Source organism: Prunus avium, chromosome 8 (assembly GCF_965620075.1).
Source record: "Prunus avium chromosome 8, drPruAviu1.hap1.1, whole genome shotgun sequence".
NCBI classification, from domain to species: Eukaryota; Viridiplantae; Streptophyta; class Magnoliopsida; order Rosales; family Rosaceae; genus Prunus; species Prunus avium.
Genome location: NC_142291.1, coordinates 27,848,480 through 27,867,169, shown reverse-complemented (window position 1 = coordinate 27,867,169; position 18,690 = coordinate 27,848,480). Strand labels below are relative to the sequence as shown.

At 35.6% G+C, this 18,690-nt stretch overlaps 1 protein-coding gene and 1 long non-coding RNA gene across 3 annotated transcripts; both read right to left on the bottom strand.

Annotated features, from left to right (window-relative positions):
• Positions 1-8,873: 8,873 nt before the first annotated feature.
• On the bottom strand, positions 8,874-12,498 carry LOC148292454 (uncharacterized). Its single transcript, XM_088245830.1, has 3 exons — positions 10,223-12,498; positions 9,836-10,135; positions 8,874-9,744 (listed from the first exon to the last, which is right to left on the bottom strand). Exons 1-3 carry the CDS (start codon positions 12,496-12,498, stop codon positions 8,874-8,876), a joined length of 3,447 nt encoding a protein of 1,148 aa, XP_088101956.1.
• A 1,008-nt stretch (positions 12,499-13,506) lies between these two features.
• On the bottom strand, positions 13,507-17,985 carry LOC148292453 (uncharacterized). Of its 2 annotated transcripts, XR_015826020.1 has the most exons (4): positions 17,453-17,985; positions 17,170-17,249; positions 16,760-16,837; positions 13,507-13,630 (listed from the first exon to the last, which is right to left on the bottom strand). It is a non-coding gene; the product is annotated as an uncharacterized LOC148292453 (long non-coding RNA). The 2 variants fall into 2 exon arrangements; XR_015826019.1 differs by lacking the exon at positions 13,507-13,630 and having other exon boundaries at positions 16,674-16,837.
• Positions 17,986-18,690: the final 705 nt, after the last annotated feature.

Genomic DNA, 18,690 nt, shown 5'->3' with positions numbered 1-18,690 from the left:
ATTTTCACACAGCCCAATGTTAAAACACATTTTTTATTTCTCAACTTCAAACACTTGGACATAAGCAAAAGAGAGAAAAAAGAATGCTTTGTTTCACTTCTCTCTCTCTCTCTCTCTCTCTCTCTCTCTCTCTCTCTCTCTCTCTTCTCTTTTCTCTTATTCTTTTTGAGTGAATCACAAAGCCATCTGGTCACAAAATACTAGGCTACGGCTTGAGATCCCGATCTGGAAATTGAAGAGTTGGAGCAGTGTGACTTGGTAAGATGCCTATCTGGAAGTTGATGAGAGAAAATCTGGGGCAAATACCGTGATGGTTTCGTTATGGAAGAAGGCGCTGATGAACTGGTAATTGAAAATTCATAATATCATTCTTTTTCAGTGTGCCTTTACTTATTTTGGTTCCAGCATCTGATTTTGACTTTGGTCTGATATATATTTATATATGGCTGTTAGAGCAACGCCACCCATTTGCCCTTTGCCATGGCAAGGGGGAGCTAGGGCAGCCACTATTCACGTGAATAGTAGTTGCCCTTGCAAATAGTATTTTGTGTTTCCACCCGTTGCCATGGCTAAGGGCAATTACTATTCTTTTTTCTTTTTTTTTTTACAAATTTTTTTACCTCAATAATTAATTCGGATAATATTTTTGGATAAGATTTTCGGGTTCCTACGTGTCAAGACTATTCATAATCGGATAAAATTTCCGGATAAGATTTTTGATCTCAAATTTCGGATGAATTTCATTTTTTTGTTTTTTTACAAATTTTTTTACCTCAATAATTAATTTGGATAATATTTTCGGATAAGATTTTCGGGTTCCTACGTGTCAAGACTATTCATAATCGGATAAAATTTCCGGATAAGATTTTTGATCGCAAATTTTGGATGAATTTCAAAATTCAAATTTCAGATAAATTTGGGTTCAAATTTCGGATGAATTTCAAAATTCAAATTTCAGATAAATTTCAAAATTCAAATTTCAGATAAATTTCAAATTTCGGACGAATTTCAAATTTCAGATAAGATTTTCATCCAATCAAATCAAGCCACGTGGCATCTCTATATGGCCAAAATTTTCTATAAATCCAGAGGCTCAGCTCATACCTCTCACACCACATCTTTCTATATTTTCATTTATGAGAGTTTAGAATTCATACTCCATTCTCAAATGGAAGATTTTAGGAGATGCTTGGAGAGGCAAGAGCGAGAAACAAATGAGAGAAGCCGTAAAGCAGATGAAAGAAATATGTTGCAAAGAGAAGAAGATGAACAAGTTGTCATAGCAGTGGCTATGCTTGATGAAGAGAACCAAGGTCGCCGCCGTGGTTCAGAAGTCGGCCGTCGCCGGAATGTGGACAGACATAGGTAGTCTCGGGGTAAGAATCTTTTGGAAGATTATTTTATCCCAACTTGTTTGTACTCTGATGTTGATTTTCGAATGCGATATAGAATGCAACCCCATTTGTTCAATAAAGTCATGCATGATATTTGCAATTATGATGCATACTTTGTTCAAAAGTGTGATGCTGCTGGGTTGTCGGACTTCTTCCGAAGCAAAAGCTTACAGCTGTTATACGAATGTTGGCGTATGGAGCATCTGCTAATTAGGTGGATGAGATTGCCCGGATGGGGAAGTCCACTACATTGGAGGCCTTGGTAAGATTTTGTGATGCAGTTGAAACTCTGTACACTAGGGACTACCTGCGCAGACCTACTCCTAGGGACCTCCAACGGCTTCTACAAAAAGCCGAATCCCGAGGATTTCCAGGAATGATTGGTAGCATCGACTGCATGCACTGGCAATGGAAGAATTGCCCAACTGCCTGGCAAGGTGATTACGGAAATAGAAAAGGCCAAAAAAGTATCATCCTTGAAGCCGTTGTTGGCACTACAAGAAAAAAGGTCTTTCACGACGAAATCTTTTGCGACCAATCCAAATTTGGTCGCCAAACAGGGTTATGGGAGACGAAGTTTTTTAATTCGTCGCCAATAATTTCGTCAGATTTATGAACTAATTGACCATAAAATATGTCCGAATGGCGACCAAAATATTTGGTCGCTAGGGGAGGAATTGGCGACCAATATTAAGATTGGTCGCCTTTAAGCTTGAAAATTATTGGCAACCACAGTATTTCGTCTTTAAGATTGCTTGCGTCGTCTCTAAATTTGAGATGCCGCGAAAATATTTTGTGAGATGCCGCCCAAATATTTTGTGAAACTTGGCGACCAATTGTTTTGGTCGCGGTTCCTGTAAAAAAGAATATAAAGTATTAAAACTGTGTCGTTTTCCTTATTTTGGGGCTGCCGACCAAATAGCTTGGTGGCTGATTCTAGGAGACTATAAATTAAAAACATTTCCCTAACCGGTTACTTCCCCCAATTTACTTCTCTCGTATCCACTCTCTCCATCTTCCACACCATCGATGCCTTCAACTCCGTCCTCCACGGACGCTCGCAATGAAATCTTCCAACGATGCTGGCCAATCACTTATATACCCACTATCTCTTCGTCCCTCTTCAGATTTCTCATGGCCTTTATTTCTCACTCTCTTTCCCAAAATCATCCTTCATTAATGCCAACCACTTGCTGCTACGGCAACATATACTAGAGATTCTCTGCAATGTGCTCAGCCACATACCAACTCTGATTCAAAGGTGCTTTTATTATTTATTATTTATTTAGCTAATTTTCTGTAATTATTTTATTTTCATTTTGTAAAAATAAAATTTAGTTGGTTTTTGTCTTAGTAACGAATGAAACTATATAAGGATGAAACTCAAAGAAAAAAGAATTCTAAGCAAAGGATGATTCATGCAATTTGGCCAAAAATTAGAAACCTAATTATTTTTCTATTTGAGTCATGACAAATGTCTGTTTGTTCTCTTTTCTGCTAGGCTCTAAGTAAAGGAGTTCCAATTTGATTGCCCAATCCACTTCTGTAGGCTGTAAATTTGACTACAAATCTTTTAAAGAAAAATACTTAAAAAAGAATAAGTGAAAATATTTATTTTATGTAACGAAATTCTCAAGTGTTTTTTTTTTTTGAAAATAACGAAATTCTTTGAAGAAACTAGAGCATATTACAGTAATTTAAGAGGGCATGTGGATGAAAGATTCTCATTTTAAAACGGAAAGAAACAAAAGTTATATATATATATATTTTCAAGAAGAAACATAATATTTAAGGTTTGTTTGGGAAACGTTTTACGGTTTCTTTTTGAATAAGCACACGGACGTGTTTTATAATTCCTTATATAGTCCTTCAAATATAAGCAAATAATATAGGAACCAAGAGCAAAACATAGTCCAATTCAATTCTAAGTTAAGCACATACATCCGGATGGGCACCACCGTGTAGTGGTTGGGGCTTTGCATCTTCCCAGTAGCATTCCTAGGCTTGACCCCCCACATATGCTTGTGTGTGAGTTTGTAGATATTTATCGACCCTTTCATTAGGAGAGGCATTAAAGAAAACAAATAAAGCAGGTACATCCAACCAACCATAGGATAAAAACATAACCTAATTAGCCACACCAATATCACCATACTCATCATCAAAATCATGACCAACCTCGACACCATCCTCATCATCAAAATTATCACCACTATCGTCGTCGTCGTCGTCGCCGTCGCCGTCGTCGCCGTCGCCGTCGTCGTCGCCGCCGCCGTCGTCGTCGTCGCCGTCGTCGTCGCCGCCGTCGTCGTCGTCGCCGTTGTCGTCGCCGTCGTCGCCGTCGTCGTCGCCGTCGTCGTCGTCGTCGTCGTTATCATGGTTTTTTTTACCTTTCTTACGCAAGTATTTGATATGGGCTTGCATCTTCCGGATGACGCCAAGTAATTCATCCACTTTGCCTGACAACTCATCCACTTTATGCTTTGAATCATAATAGGTGTTGGTGGCATTAGATTCAGAAATTCTACAGGAAGTACCCTGCACACGAAGACTAGAACCCACACCACGTATCTTTTTGTCCTTTCCAACCCCAAGTTCTGCAGACAAGATCCCTAATTGTAGCTTCTCAGGCACCATGATCTGATATGGTGGAGTATCATTCGGTGCACTTGAGGCCAGTTGTTCTTTCACTTTCTCCAATTCGGCTGCCATATTCTTCTGCAAGCAGAAAATTAACATGTTAGACATAAGTCAAAAGTATCTATAATAAACTTGTGAATTACTAAATTTATAGAACATTTAACAATTTAACTTTACCCCTTTTGCCTCAGCAACCTCATTGACGTATACGCCACCCTTCTTTCTGTACTGATGCATGGCTTGCCAGTTGCTGATATAAGTAGGGTGTTCTCCTTTCTACATTTTCTCAACAATAAAAAAGAAAATGAGTATTTCCACATATCTGAAAAACATTAAACCAAGAACACAAATTACCGTTTCAGCAAGTTCTTTATGTTTCAGGAATCACTATGCCAAAATTTGGCTTTAGCAACACTACATTGGCATCAGAAAATTGAAAATCGATGCTTTAAGTATATTTGGCATCGCTTTTATAAATTAAGATGCTAAAAGGTAAAACGACTTCAGCACAAATATTTTGTTTTCGTTAGCGATGCCTTGATGTCAATGTAGCATCGTCTGTTCTAATGACTGATGCCTAAAGTGTTTCTGTTGTTTTTTTGTAAAGTGGGGGGCTTTTTTTTTTGGGAAGCACTGATGCTGAAAGTATAGTCAACGCTCCAGCAAAAACATTTCACGCTCCCTCTCCTTTTTACAGACTCCCTCGCAACCTTGGCTCCTCTCCCTCGCATTTTTTTCAATCCCTCCCAAACTCGCTCGACATTTTTCAGCTTCTACCTCCTGAAAAAAAATAAAGCTCACAATTTTTTTGGATCTCCTCCATCTTCTTCTTCTCTTTCCTCCATCTAGACACTCAAAGTTTGGCCACAGCAAAAATAACCTAAGGCCTTAGAAGAAAGGGAGAGCCATAGACATCCTCCTCCTCGTCCAGAGAGAGCCATGGAAGTCCCTTCGTTAGGGTACTAAGACCTAGATGATACCCTTTGCCCTATGAGGTACTAAGACCTGACCATGTCCTAAGGACTCTGCTGCTGAGCCTGCCGTATCGAAAACTCATAAGCTACAAGTTACATATAAGTTGATGGTAACTAAAAAAATTTGCTTCAAGATTTAATTTCTCTGATGATGTTTTGGCTTAACAATATGAAAACAGATTTTCTCAAATGGGGACAAGGTCCATGTGGCAAAAACTCTTAGCAAGCTTGGATTGAAGGAGTTATATGTTTTGAGACTCTGAATCCCATCAGTGATAATGAAGACTCAAAGTCCACAAGCTGCAGAAAGGTTTTTCACCATTCTTGTTTATTTTGATCCTGCCAGGATTTTACTTTTTCTGCTTTGCCAGAGACCCTCAAAACACTTTTTATCCTTCCAATTAACAATAATAATTCAAAATTATGCATGTAATTAACACTAATAATATTGTTTAATTTTGATTATTTATTAAAAGTCGCAGTGGATTTTGTAGGCTATTTCTTGTTGGTTCTTTTTTTAGAGTCATCAGAACATGTCAAGGAAGACAATTTCAATATTGTGCTTTTGCAATATGGTCGTTATTATTTTGAAATATATTCTGTGTTTGCTTTTCCATTACTTCTTAAGACTTTGTCTCTATTCCTTTTGTTCTGCAAAGAGACTATTTTTTACTTGTTTATATATTGACACAGGTGTGATGGAGATATCATTGTTCAAAGCACTTCGTAATAACATAGAGCTAGACGAAACGACATGTACACCCAAATGGAATTGGATGAGGTGCGAGAAGAATTGGCAACTCATGTCCTATAATGGCTTTTTGATTGAACTAAACATTCCTCCATTTTTCATGTGTTTCTAGCTAGTATTTTGCGTTATAGACAAGTACGGATAATTTGTGGTGTGAGGTTGGAAAAATTGTGATTTGGATGTGATAAGTATGGATCTTTCAAGTATTTTGCTTATATATATATAGACAAGTATGAATATATATAAATTACTATTTATATATATGTGATGCAAAATGCCTACACTTTCCTTACATAAGTGATGCATATTGTTTATAACAACTTCAGTTTTGCAAAAATAATTGAAGTTAAAAGATTAAAACAACTAGACATCTATGATCATTGATGCCTAAAACTAGAAGTAGCATCAGTATTTACATAACAATCAGCGTTATTGGAGGCTTTTCACGTCCACAAAACAGAAAAAGCGATGACGTATAACATAATTCGCAACAACATTATTTGTTTTTGCGATGTTGTAATTGATAATACGCATCAGCATAGGAGATATCACTGATGCTGTAATATCTCTTTAGCCTCCTCTCTTTTAAAACCACTGATGCTGTTTTAGGTTTAGGCATCAGAAGTCAACGTTTTTTTGGCACACGGAAATAATTAACGCATCGGATTTTACCAAATATCTGATGCTGTAACTCTAAAAAGGCCACGGATAATATCCGTTGCCTATTACATAGGAATAGGCAACAGTCACCAATACCACGGTATTTATGTGTAATAGGCAACGGATTTTATCCGTTGCTAAAGCCCTTTTTTGGCATAGTGAATGGACGTGAACCCCCTGTATGATTAAATTTTATATTTTGCCTGTTTTTGGCATTGGCTTTGCACCGTCTCTGCATTAAGAGCGCATGTATAAAAATTGCATATTCAATCACATTAATAATTCTTTTCTTATTACTATTTAATTAAATTAACAACGGAGCCACTTCGTAAATCAAGTCAATTTATTTTTCATTTCAACTGTTTGAGGTCCGATATATGAACATGGAAGACAGACGACAACAATTATAGAGGTTGGGATTTGAAATTTACAACAAAGAACAAAGTATACGGTGTGTCATGTTCCGACACAAAAAAAATTTGTCATGTCATCTCCAATTAGGTCATTGTAACACTAGAAGATTAGCTCATAACCTTGTACAATTATTAATGCTAGGATCTATGTAGGACACCAATAGCCGAGAAAAAATAGGATCTATTATAGGTATATATTAATTATATATATGTATATTATAATATATAATATATATGGATATATTATAACAACAATATATGCGTATATAAGTGTCTATATGTACATTATAATATATTTAATACATATGTGTATATTGGAAATATTGGAGAGAAATATTGGAAATTTTCAAGTCAACCAAATTGATTCAAAGTTTACGGTACCTGGTATTGCTCATTTGTGTACAAGTTATCAATAAGCCAATGCCATTCCTCTATTGTTCGTGTCGTACCAAATAGTTCTTTGGGGGGAGGTGTAGCCCGTGCAAGCTCAATGTCAGGATAAAACTTCTTAAAGTGTTTATGGAGCTTCGATTTCCACTCTTTATAAGTGGAGTACATATGATCATCAATAAACCTCCACATAGCCGGATCCATGAGGTCAACATCAAAGTTGAACTACCCACAATTACAAAAATAAAAAATAAAAATATTTACCTTAATATTAATTGACTATAAACATAATTACACAGCATTGAATTGCTCACTCACCTTCAGTGCCTCTGCCCATTCTTGCTTATCCTCTTTAGGAACTTTCTTCAATCCTAGAACATTCAGTGGAGCTTTCGCACGAGTGATTATTCCAATCTCATTGACAAACAATGGGTGAGTCTTTATACCCTCCACTAATTTCTGCTCTGGATCCAACCGAATCTGAATTTGCCCCTGGGACTTATTAACCACGTCGTAAGTGCCAGCACCTTTTGTTGGACCACGAGTTTTCTTGTTATGCAAAGAAGTTCCTGCACAATCTCCATGCCATATAAGCAAAAGAAACCAACAAAAAATATAAACATAAATATTTCGATCACTCACTTGCTATGATCGATTGATCTGGTGATCGTGAAGAAGACTCGTGTTGTGGTGGTTCTGATTGATGGGGTGCACTAGATGGTGGTTGTGCTAGTGAAGATGGTGGAAGTGGTGGTTGAGCTAATTTTTGCTTCTGACCTATACTTCGATCACTAGTTTTCTTCTTCTTTAAAGAAGGCCCTGCACAATGTTCATGCCCTAAAGCAAAAGAACCCAACAAAAACTTAGTCATTTAAATAAATAAATATAAACATAAAGTCGATCACTTATTTGTTGTGCTTGACTGATATGGTGGTGAAGAAGAGTCATGTTGTGACTGATGTGGTGCACTGGGTGGTTGTGCTAGTGGATGTGGTACAAGTTGTTGGGTTGATTTTTGCTTCTCACCTATAATTGGATCACATGTTTTCTTCTTCTGCAAAGAAGGTACTACACAATTTCCATGTCCTATACACAAAAGAAACCGGCAAGAAATTTTAGTAATTTAATTATAAAAAATATATATATATATATACAAAAAAATATTTCAGTCACGTACTTGACATGCTTAATTGATCTCGTGGCGGTGAAGAATCAGGTTGTGGTGGTTGCGACTGATGTGGTGTACTAGATGGTGGTTGTGCTAATGAATGTGGAGCAAGTGGTTGTTTAGCAAATTTTTGCTTCTTATGTTTACCTACCATCTTCTTGATCTGCACATAAAATTAATAAAAACCAATCTCTCATTTAAAAATTGTAGTACACCAAATTGGGGGACATGAAAAACCTTACCACTAAAAACAAAAAGATAAGTTCTTTGGAGTAAAAAAATAAATTCCATTAAAAAACCATGAAACAATACATAGTGAGGAACAACAAGTTAAAGGTGGCCTCGTTAAAACCTCCCGGAGAAAACCATGTAGGACAAAACTCCGGGGTAGGAAAGAGTGCCACTCATACTTTCAACTACCAAAAGAATCAAACTCGTACATATAAAAAATATATATAAATTGAACATGTGTTAAAAAAAATGTCAATCCAAATCACTATAATCATCACTGTGAACACTATTTGACTCATCCCTTGACAATTGTTCTTCAATTGACTCATCATCAGTAAAAACTTCCTCATAATCATCAACTCCTATTGGTTCCAAACTAATCTCCTCCTCAACTATTTCAGGTTCTGCATCATCTCTACGAAGTGAAGTGCTTGGTAATTCATTCTCATCTCGACTTGTTATCACAATATCATCACCATCTTGGTCTACTCCTTCATCATAGATTGTTTCAACTTCATGAGCGGCTTCATTTTCAGGAACATCCCACACATGTCTATGTCGAATCTTCTGAATTACTTTCCAACTAGAACCCAATTTAGGGTCGTCAAGATAAAATATTTGTTGGGCTTGTTTAGCAAGCACATACGGATCATCTTTATACCATACATTGGTTGTATTCACTGAAGTGAGATGATAATCAGGACGAATCCGGTGAATCTTTTTCTTCCTAAAAAATCTTGGTTGAGTATTAAACCACTCACATTTGAAAAGTATAACATGATACCCATCTTGAAAACCTATCTTCACAACATTCACCAATCTACCATAAAAGTTAGATTGTTGATCACCATGTGTCCCAGGTACCATAACCCCACTGTTCTGAGTTGTGCGTGTTTCTTCTATATGCTTTACTTGCCACCGAACTCCATTTACAACACACCCTGTATACATACCAACTCTTTTATCTGGACCATATGCTAATGCATATAATTCGTTAGTTGCATCCCCCAATCCTTGTTTGCTCAATGTTTTGACACGAGTCTTTAACCATTGCGGAAACAATTTCCTTTGTCTCTGTTCCAAGTTATCTGGGCTTTCTATTTCTAACAGTTGGCGAAACTCACTGTAGAATGACATTCAATTTAAAATTCTTAGTTAATAAATTGAAACCAAAGATTAAAACAAGCACATTAAACATGGATCGACTTACACACTTTTTGAAAGGTTCAACTTCATCACAATTGTTGAGGATATACCAATAAGCTGATTCCATTTCCAACTCTGACCATTGAACCATTTTGTAGCCACCACACGGGCGTGCATTATGCATGAAAACTGATAGCTTCGCATTGGTTTCACCATCATTATTTCGTTCATGATGAGAGGAAAAAATTTCACCATTACGGAGATACATTGAACAGAAAGTTAATGATTCGTTTGCAATGTATCCCTCAACAATGGATCCTTCAGGCCGAGCTCTATTACGTACATAACCTTTCAATTTCCCTAGCATTCTGTATCCCACATAATAATATATTATGTAGACAATACAAAATAATTCAAGATAAAGTTAATAAAATAGCACAAAAAAGAAGCAATACCTCTCTATCGGGTACATCCATCGATATGCTACTGGGCCAGCAAGTTTTGCCTCACGTGGTAAATGGATAGCTAAATGAACCATAACATCGAAGAAAGCAGGTGGAAATATTTTCTCAAGTTTGCATAGTATGAACACAATATCAACCTCCAACCTATCCAAATCTTCAACTTTTAATGTCTTTGCACAAATTTGTTGGAAGAAGTTCGACAATTCCATAAGAGGTGCACACACCTCTTTTGGCAAGTACGGCCGAATCCCAACAGGTAGAAGTTGTTGAAGCAAAACATGACAATCATGACTCTTCAAACCAGATATTTTCCCATCTTCTTTAACATTCTTTGATATGTTGGCTGCATACCCATCTGGAAATTTTACAGATTTCAAAAATTCACAAAATGATTGACGTTGATGTGGTAACAACGTGTAGATTGCTGGGTACTTCTTAACTAAGTTAGTTTCATCTCTATGTAAGTGCAAAGCTCTTCGTATATTCATGTCTATCATATCCAAACGTGCATTGATCGTGTCTTTTGTCTTTCCTTCTATGCTCAATAGTGTCCCAACAATGTTGTCACATATATTTTTCTCAATGTGCATTACATCCAAATTATGTCTTATTTTCAACTTAGACCAATACTCCAATTCAAAGAAAATACTCTTTTTTGTCCAATTTAATTCCATGGGCATTCGTTTCCTCTTTCTATCATAATTATCAGGGTGCTTACCAGGCTTACAAGGTCTGAGATGATTGAATTGAAGTAATATCTCATCACCAGAGAATACCCTCGGTTGATCACGCATCTCATACTTTCCATCAAAGTCACAACTTTTACGCCACGGATGATTCTTTCTCAAATAACGACGATGCCCCATGTAACAAATTTTATTTCTCAACTTGGTATGTGATGTGTCCTCAAGACACACGGGACATGCCAAGTAACCTTTAGTGCTCCATCCAGATAAATTGCCATAAGCAGGAAAATCGTTAATTGTCCATATCACAGTTGCCCGCATCTTAAATCCAGAATCAGTAAACTTGTCATAAGTTGGAACACCCTCCCACAACTCCTTAAGCTCATCTATTAATGGGCGCAAATACACATCAATATCCTTTCCTGGTGCTTTTGGGCCTGGAATAAGCAAAGTCATGATTGAGTATTGTTGTTTCATACACATCCAAGGTGGAAGATTATATGGAACAACCACCACCGGCCACATGCTATAACTTGTGCTCATACTTCCAAATGGGTTGAACCCGTCTGTTGCAAGGCCTAACCTTATATTTCTAGGCTCCTGAGCAAACTCAGGGTACATACGATCAAACTCCTTCCATGCAATACTATCAGCTGGATGCCTCATAACACCATACTCATCAACTCGTTTATCAAAGTGCCACCTCATTTGACTAGCTGTATGCTTTGACATGAACATTCTTTGTAATCTTGGCTTCAGAGGAAAATAACGCAATACTTTTTGTGGAACTTTCTTTCTTTTTTCATTAGTACTTGATTTATATCTTGGCTCATCACACTCAGGACATTTATCCTTCCCAACATGCTCTTTATAAAACAAAGCACAATCATTCACACAAGCATCAATATTTTCATACCCTAGACCCAAATTTTTCAACATCTTATTCGTAGCATAATAAGTGGTTGGAAAATTATGTGGCTTAGGACAAGCCCAATTTAGTATCTCTAACAATATATCAAATGATTTGTTAGTCCAATGATTTTCAACTTTGGCCTGCATTAACCTTACCATAACAGTCAAAACTGAAAGCCCATTAGTACCTGGAAAAAGTTCTCGTTCGGCCTCAACCATTAACATCTCATACTTTTTAGCCGCAACCCTATGCACATTAGTTCCATCATCTTCCCTATCACCTACATTTTCATTCCCTCCAAAAGTATCACATTCTCCCTGCAAATCTTGATTCATGTCTCGAGGAAATGCATCATTTAAGATATCATAAGTAACATCATTGGGTCCAAGTGCCTCTACACCATTTGGAAGAGTTGCATCTTGTCTAGGTAACCCAAATTTTTCCCCATGGTATATCCATGTGTGATAAACAGCAGACATCCCATACTCCCACAAATGTGCATGGACAGTTTGAAGAGCTTTCCATTGCGTATTCAAACATTTCTTGCAAGGACACCTCGTCTCATTTTTTTCATTCACTTGCTGAATTGCAACTCCCATAAATGATGCAATACCATCCATATATTCCTTACTCAACCTATTTTTCATCTTAATCCATTGTCTATCCATGTGAACGTCCTGTAACGTAATTTAGGTGACGTCATATTCTTTCCGAAACTGAAATGTCTCCTTATAACATATAAAGGATTGTATACTTATGCTATTTTAAATATTATGCCTGGTTAGTTAATTATCGTATTATTCATGTATTACTTCTGTTTTCTGTACACTTATAAAAGATATGGAAAAATTTGTGTTTGACATATTTTATCAAAGATATGCAAATGTATCATTCACGTATTATGTGCGTATTGACGTATTTTCCAAACAGTGGCCCAAGGTTTTGTTTCATTTCTTTTACCTTTCTTTACTCATTTTTAGCTTCCAATTTGTATATTGCATTTGTGTTGTGTTAAATAAGTGTTCTTTACGTACTCAAATTAGAACTTGTAGTAAGCCGACAGTTTATCGTGAGATCGACCCCGTACTTACAAAATTTATGCCCCAACAGATTTGTGCACTTGCCGGTACTTTTAATTGGATGATTAGCATATTAATTTGTGTCAATTATTAATGCAACAGTGGGAGGGGGTGACTTTAAATAAAATATTTAGATTATGAAATTTAGATACGGTGGCAATGCTTGTAATTTGCGAGATTTGTTAATTTTGGTTTAGTAATTTGAGATTCATGAATTGATTATTGACATTTTCTTGAATACGTAAATTTTGGTTTTGTGTGCTATATTATTAAACTATATAATGATCTTAAAATAAAGCTCTATTATTTTAATAGGGTCATTCTTTTTCTTCCTCAAAACTTTTGGAATTTTTATTCTGATACCTTTGAAATTACCTCAAGTCGTTTTATCTGTATAATCTCAAAGTGTCTTTCTTGCATTTGGTTTTTACTTTGGGTAAATAACCGTAACCCTTGAAAAAATGTGGCTTCCAATGAACTACCAGCATCTAAATCCTATTCTCGAAGTAGTGAATTTATTCTATTACCAAATATACATTCACAACATATATATATATATATCGATCATTCATCATCATAAAAATCATATACAATCATACAAATCTAGCAAAAGTTGGAAATTTCTATAACACATAAAACCGTAACCACAAATAAACCACACCAAAAAAAAAACTGCATAAATTAAGAGAGTACCTCTTAACCAAGCAACTCAACTTCGAACCTACAGCAAAATTAAGACAAAGAAAAAAAAATTATATCGATGCTTAATAATAAAATAAAATTCATAGAATTAATAAAGCAATATTAGTCATATATACCAAAGGCAAAACTTAGTGAGTTTGGCGAGACATGTTGCTCTAAAATTCACGCTCGTCATTCTTAAAATACATAAACTATTTTGAGACATGTTGCTTACAAGGCCTCACTGGCTTGGTTTGAAATAGGGGTGGGCATCTCATCCGAATTATCCGCATACCGACCGTACCGTACCGACGGTTTGGTTTGGTTAAATAATTATTTTTTAATTTTAATTATTCCAATCCGATCCGTACCGAAATGTTTGGTTTGGTTAACGGAAACAAAATTCCTAACCCGATGGAAACCCGTACCGATCCGATATTTATACTTATTTTATTATTTGAATACAAAACAAGAAACCAAAGGTAAATACAATCAGCATTTTGTATCACTGCTTTATCACCACTGTATCACTTCTTTATCACCATTGTATCACTTACCCGGTACTGTAGCACTGTTTGGTTAGAGGAATTTGTGAACTTCCTATATTTTCTAGTTTCGACCTTTGTCCCGTTTTTTACCTGTAACTTTCCAACTGTTGATCCAAATTTTATGTTCTTTATATGGTTGGATTCAGCATGAAAAACTACAGAACCCAACATGGAACAAATGCCAAAAGCATTTACATAAATGTAGAAAAAGTTTGGAAGTATCTAAAGAAAGAAAAAGTGAGTTTTATAAAAGGATTTTTTTGTAGAAATGTTACATGAACTTATACTTTAGTTTTAGTTTGTCACCTTAAAGACCTCTCCTCCCTCTGTTTGTTTCTCACCCACAACCTCACCATCCCATCCTCACCCACAGCCCCAGCCCCACCCTCCCATTCTATTTGATGACTGCCTGCCAAGTACATAAGCGAATTATCCGCGTACCGACCGTACCGTACCGACGGTTTGGTTTGGTTTGGTTTGGTTAAATAATTATTTTTTAATTTTAATTATTCCGATCCGATCCGTACCGAAATGTTTGGTTTGGTTAACGGTTAACAATATCCCTTATTCGACGAAAAGGAGATGAGAAGTTGCAGAGGGACCTGCAACTTTTCTTTCTTTTTTGGTACAGAACGTGGCAAATACAATGATTAAAGCTATATGAATTGGAACATATGTTGACTATTCAAATGTGCACAAGGAATCTTAGTATTTAAATATTGTAAGGAATGAATCATTTAGCTTTAATCTTTAGTTTCAATTGCAAAAAGCTATATGTAATATCACTCATGTCTTTTTGTTTAATTTAATTAATTTGTGTTTCAATTGCAAAAACCTTCAGTTCATCTACTAGTCCTATGTCAAACGTAATTTGTGGGTTATTTTATGGATGATGATGTTGAGAAGAAGAAAAAAAGAGTGGGGCCTCCTACCTCAAATTATTGGGATTGTGCTAGAGTCTTGATCAAGTTATTGAAGTTATACTACGAAGCCACTTTGATTAATGAGTTACAAAAAGGAGTCAAGGATTTTTTAATCCACATGTACAAAATTGAGACTGGTAAGTAATTTTAATTTTTTATATTTCTTTTGGTTTTCAATTACATTCATATGACATATGTTTATTTTCTCATTTTCATAATTTGTTTAATGATGTAGAGGTATATTCTAATTCTCAAATGAAAGAGAAAGTGGTTGCTAGTCCATCTTGACTACATATTAAATGGTATAGTGATGAATAACCTTCCTTAATCTCAAATAACATGCCCATGTACTTGATATTTATTCTTTAACTTTGTTTTTCTTTGGCTACAGTACACAAATCAGATTTGGATTGAAGATTACTAGGCCTCTATGCTGCAATTTTTGGTTCTTTGAAGTGTTTAAACTAATTTCTTATTATTTTTTAACGTTATTTGATATTTTATTATGTAGTTTCAATGTTCGTTTGTAACTTTAAAATTAAGTTATTTGATTTTGTATTTTATAAGGATAATTTGGTGTATATGTTTAAGTGAGAGAAAAGTAGAATCGTCTGTTTAGAAAAACTTCTTTGGTTTGAAAGAAAGAAAGAAAACTACTCAATCTTAAAAAAAGAAAAGTTATTGCATGATTAAAGACAAAGTTACATTAAAAACATTTCTTTGTCATGAGCTTTCAACTTTCAAGAGAGAAAGTTGCGTACATGGGCTTTCAACTTTCAAGAAAGAAAGTGGCATTGAGCTTTCAACTTTTATGAAAGAAAGTTAAGTTGTCGACAAAATTTTCTTTGACATTAAAAATATTCTTTTGGGGTGATAATACTAAAGGTAGGAAAAGCAAATATTCTTTCACATTAATGCTATAATTAGTAATTAAGTATGAGGTTCTGCGTGTTGTTTTTGGGATGGGAAAGATTAAACAGCTTGTTGTTGTACTATTGTGATTTACCTTTTGGCTTGTTTTATGAAATATCCAGTTACCAAAAAAAAGCTACGATTTGTAATTGTGTTTTCTTGGTCAAATCCAGCCGCCGTGCCTTATTTGACCCACGAGTGTAAATATACGGGTCCTTGCAATATAGAAAGAACAATTAATTTGCACTAGATTTTGGTGCTGCAATCCTAAAAACATCCTCCCTCACCACAAATCGTAGCTTTCAGCTGCTTATTTTTAAATTATTTTTATTTTATTACAATATGTGCCCTTTGTAATTCTTTTGGCTTTTGTTCAAAGTTCAAACACCCTCCTTTTTTTCTTCAAGTATATAAAGGGCACAGCCACTTTTTTGGTACCAAGAAAAAACCAAACCCCAAAACTGAAAACTCAATCCACATGGAGATGGAATCTGCTAGTTTCTTCCAATTTTCTAGTGCCTCAGATTTCTCACCAAGTCTTCTTTTGTGTCTTGAATTTATTTACATTTACATATATGTTTGTTTAGTAGTTATGCTTATGCCGTTGGAATTTCCTTGTTAATTAGAGAATTTGAAATAGACTCTACTCTTATTTCAAAGTTTCAAGATACTGTTATTATCACTGGTAGTCTGGTACACAAATGCATCATTGGATTATGACCAAAAAAAAAAATTATTATTGGATACCCATGCTCACTTTTCTTCTTTCCAAGTTGTATTTGTTACCTTTTTTCTGTTTGTCAGACTTTACTCCTGCCTCAGTTTTGAGCTAGTTTGATATTGAAAAAAACTGCTTTTGATGTGCTGCAAGAATAATGAAAAAAAATCAGTTAGGCATTTGATAAACTATATTTGAAGAGAATTGTGAGCAATTGGTAAACTTTTATACATAATAATGAGTATATAGAATGACAAAAAAAGCCACGAGATATAAAAAAGCCATGCTATCTTAGAAACCCCACATCCCTCCTAAGATCAAGACTTTTCTCTATTTCCCTCTTGTTTGTTTTCTCTCTTCTTCTTCGTCCTCTTTCTTTCCCTTCTCTGTTCTCTTTGTTTTGGATAGTGGGTAGAGATAGTTTCCTTTTCTTTCTTTTAATTTTTTTTGCTGGGCTAAGAAAAAAAAAGCAAAATACCTTGTGGAGGGATTGCGAGATGAATGTGTGGTCGGCGTCGCTAAAGGCAAAAGGTGGAGAGACCTTTCTACTAACCAAGACTGCAGGTACATTATAGTATAATAAGTTGAAGGTAGAAAAATTGAAAGAACAAAAAAATTCTTGGAACCATAATTGTGGACAGAACAGAGAAAATTGATAGGAAAATAAAAAATTTCTGTTAAAAAAAACACCTTCAAACTCTTTTTTTTTTTTTGGAAGTGAGAGAAGCAACACAGAATCGAGGAAAACAAACTCATTTTACCGGGATGCACAATTTTGCACGCTTGGGATTGAATTTTCGTTTGGCCTCAGAGACAGAGGGAGGAGATGCCTAACGTTGGGTTGTGTGGATCGATGAGATTTGGGGTTGAGCTTAAGAGAGAGAGATCGGCAGATTTGAATAGGTGGTATAATGTCGGGTATTTTGCTGGGTTGTAAGAAAGAGAGGGTGGATTGTAGTGGGTGGGTAGGAGAAGGGACCTTGAAAAGAGATTTGAGTTTCAACTTGCAGGGCATCCATTCCCTAAATTCACCATATGTGCCTAGATGTGCAAATCGAGCAGCTCATGCAGCAGCTTCGATTGGTTTGAGAACTATGGAACTGAAAAGTTGGGTCACCAGAAAAGATGCTTCTTCTTTGAAGATATGGGAATTGGCCTTGTCTTCTTAAAATTTTGTTCTGCATGCCTTATATATTTTTATTCCTTCATGTCTAACCAATACATGATAATAAAAGTAATCTGGGAGAAAGTAACGATATTATTGTTTTCCTTTGACTTAAAATCTTTAAATTCATAATTGTATAGCCTTTTCTAATTTTAAAGTCTTCTCAGTTTGAGATATAAACTAGCTGAACTCACTATAATGTAAAAGTTTCTTTACCATGAACCCCACAAAACCATCTGTACATATGAGTACTCAGTTTTTCTTGTTTGACTGGAAAGTGCTGAGCTTTATTTGTTGTTTTTTATTAGCTTATTATATTAGAGACAACATGGAATGTGCTGAGCTTTATTTGTTGTTTTTGTCAAACTAATATTAAACAAAAGAAAAAACACAAGACAGGTATTCTATATGGTGTTGATCTGCTGGCAAAAGGTATGAATTTGAGAAGAGGAAGAATTGGTAAGAGGGACCAAGTGAAGTTTTGCCTCTCCCTCTCTGTTTTTTTTTATGAGAAAAGGGGGTTAAAGAACCGAAAGGAAAAAACACACAAATTACACTCAAACGGGCCTTAGCAGCCCCCAGCGAATCATCAGTCAACCGATTACTCTCTCTCTCTCTTCTTGTTTCACACAAAAAAAACTTATTTTATTAAACAAAGTTATGCAACTTATAATGATGGTCATGTATATTATGATTTTGGGTGAAACAGGGGGTAAAGAAAACCAAAACTTCTTAACGGTCTCAGCAGCCACAGCAGGAAGATGATGGAGGGACAGAGCAAAAAGCATAAGCGAGGGGAGCCACAGCCTTTAGATAGCAAAAAGCAGTTCATAG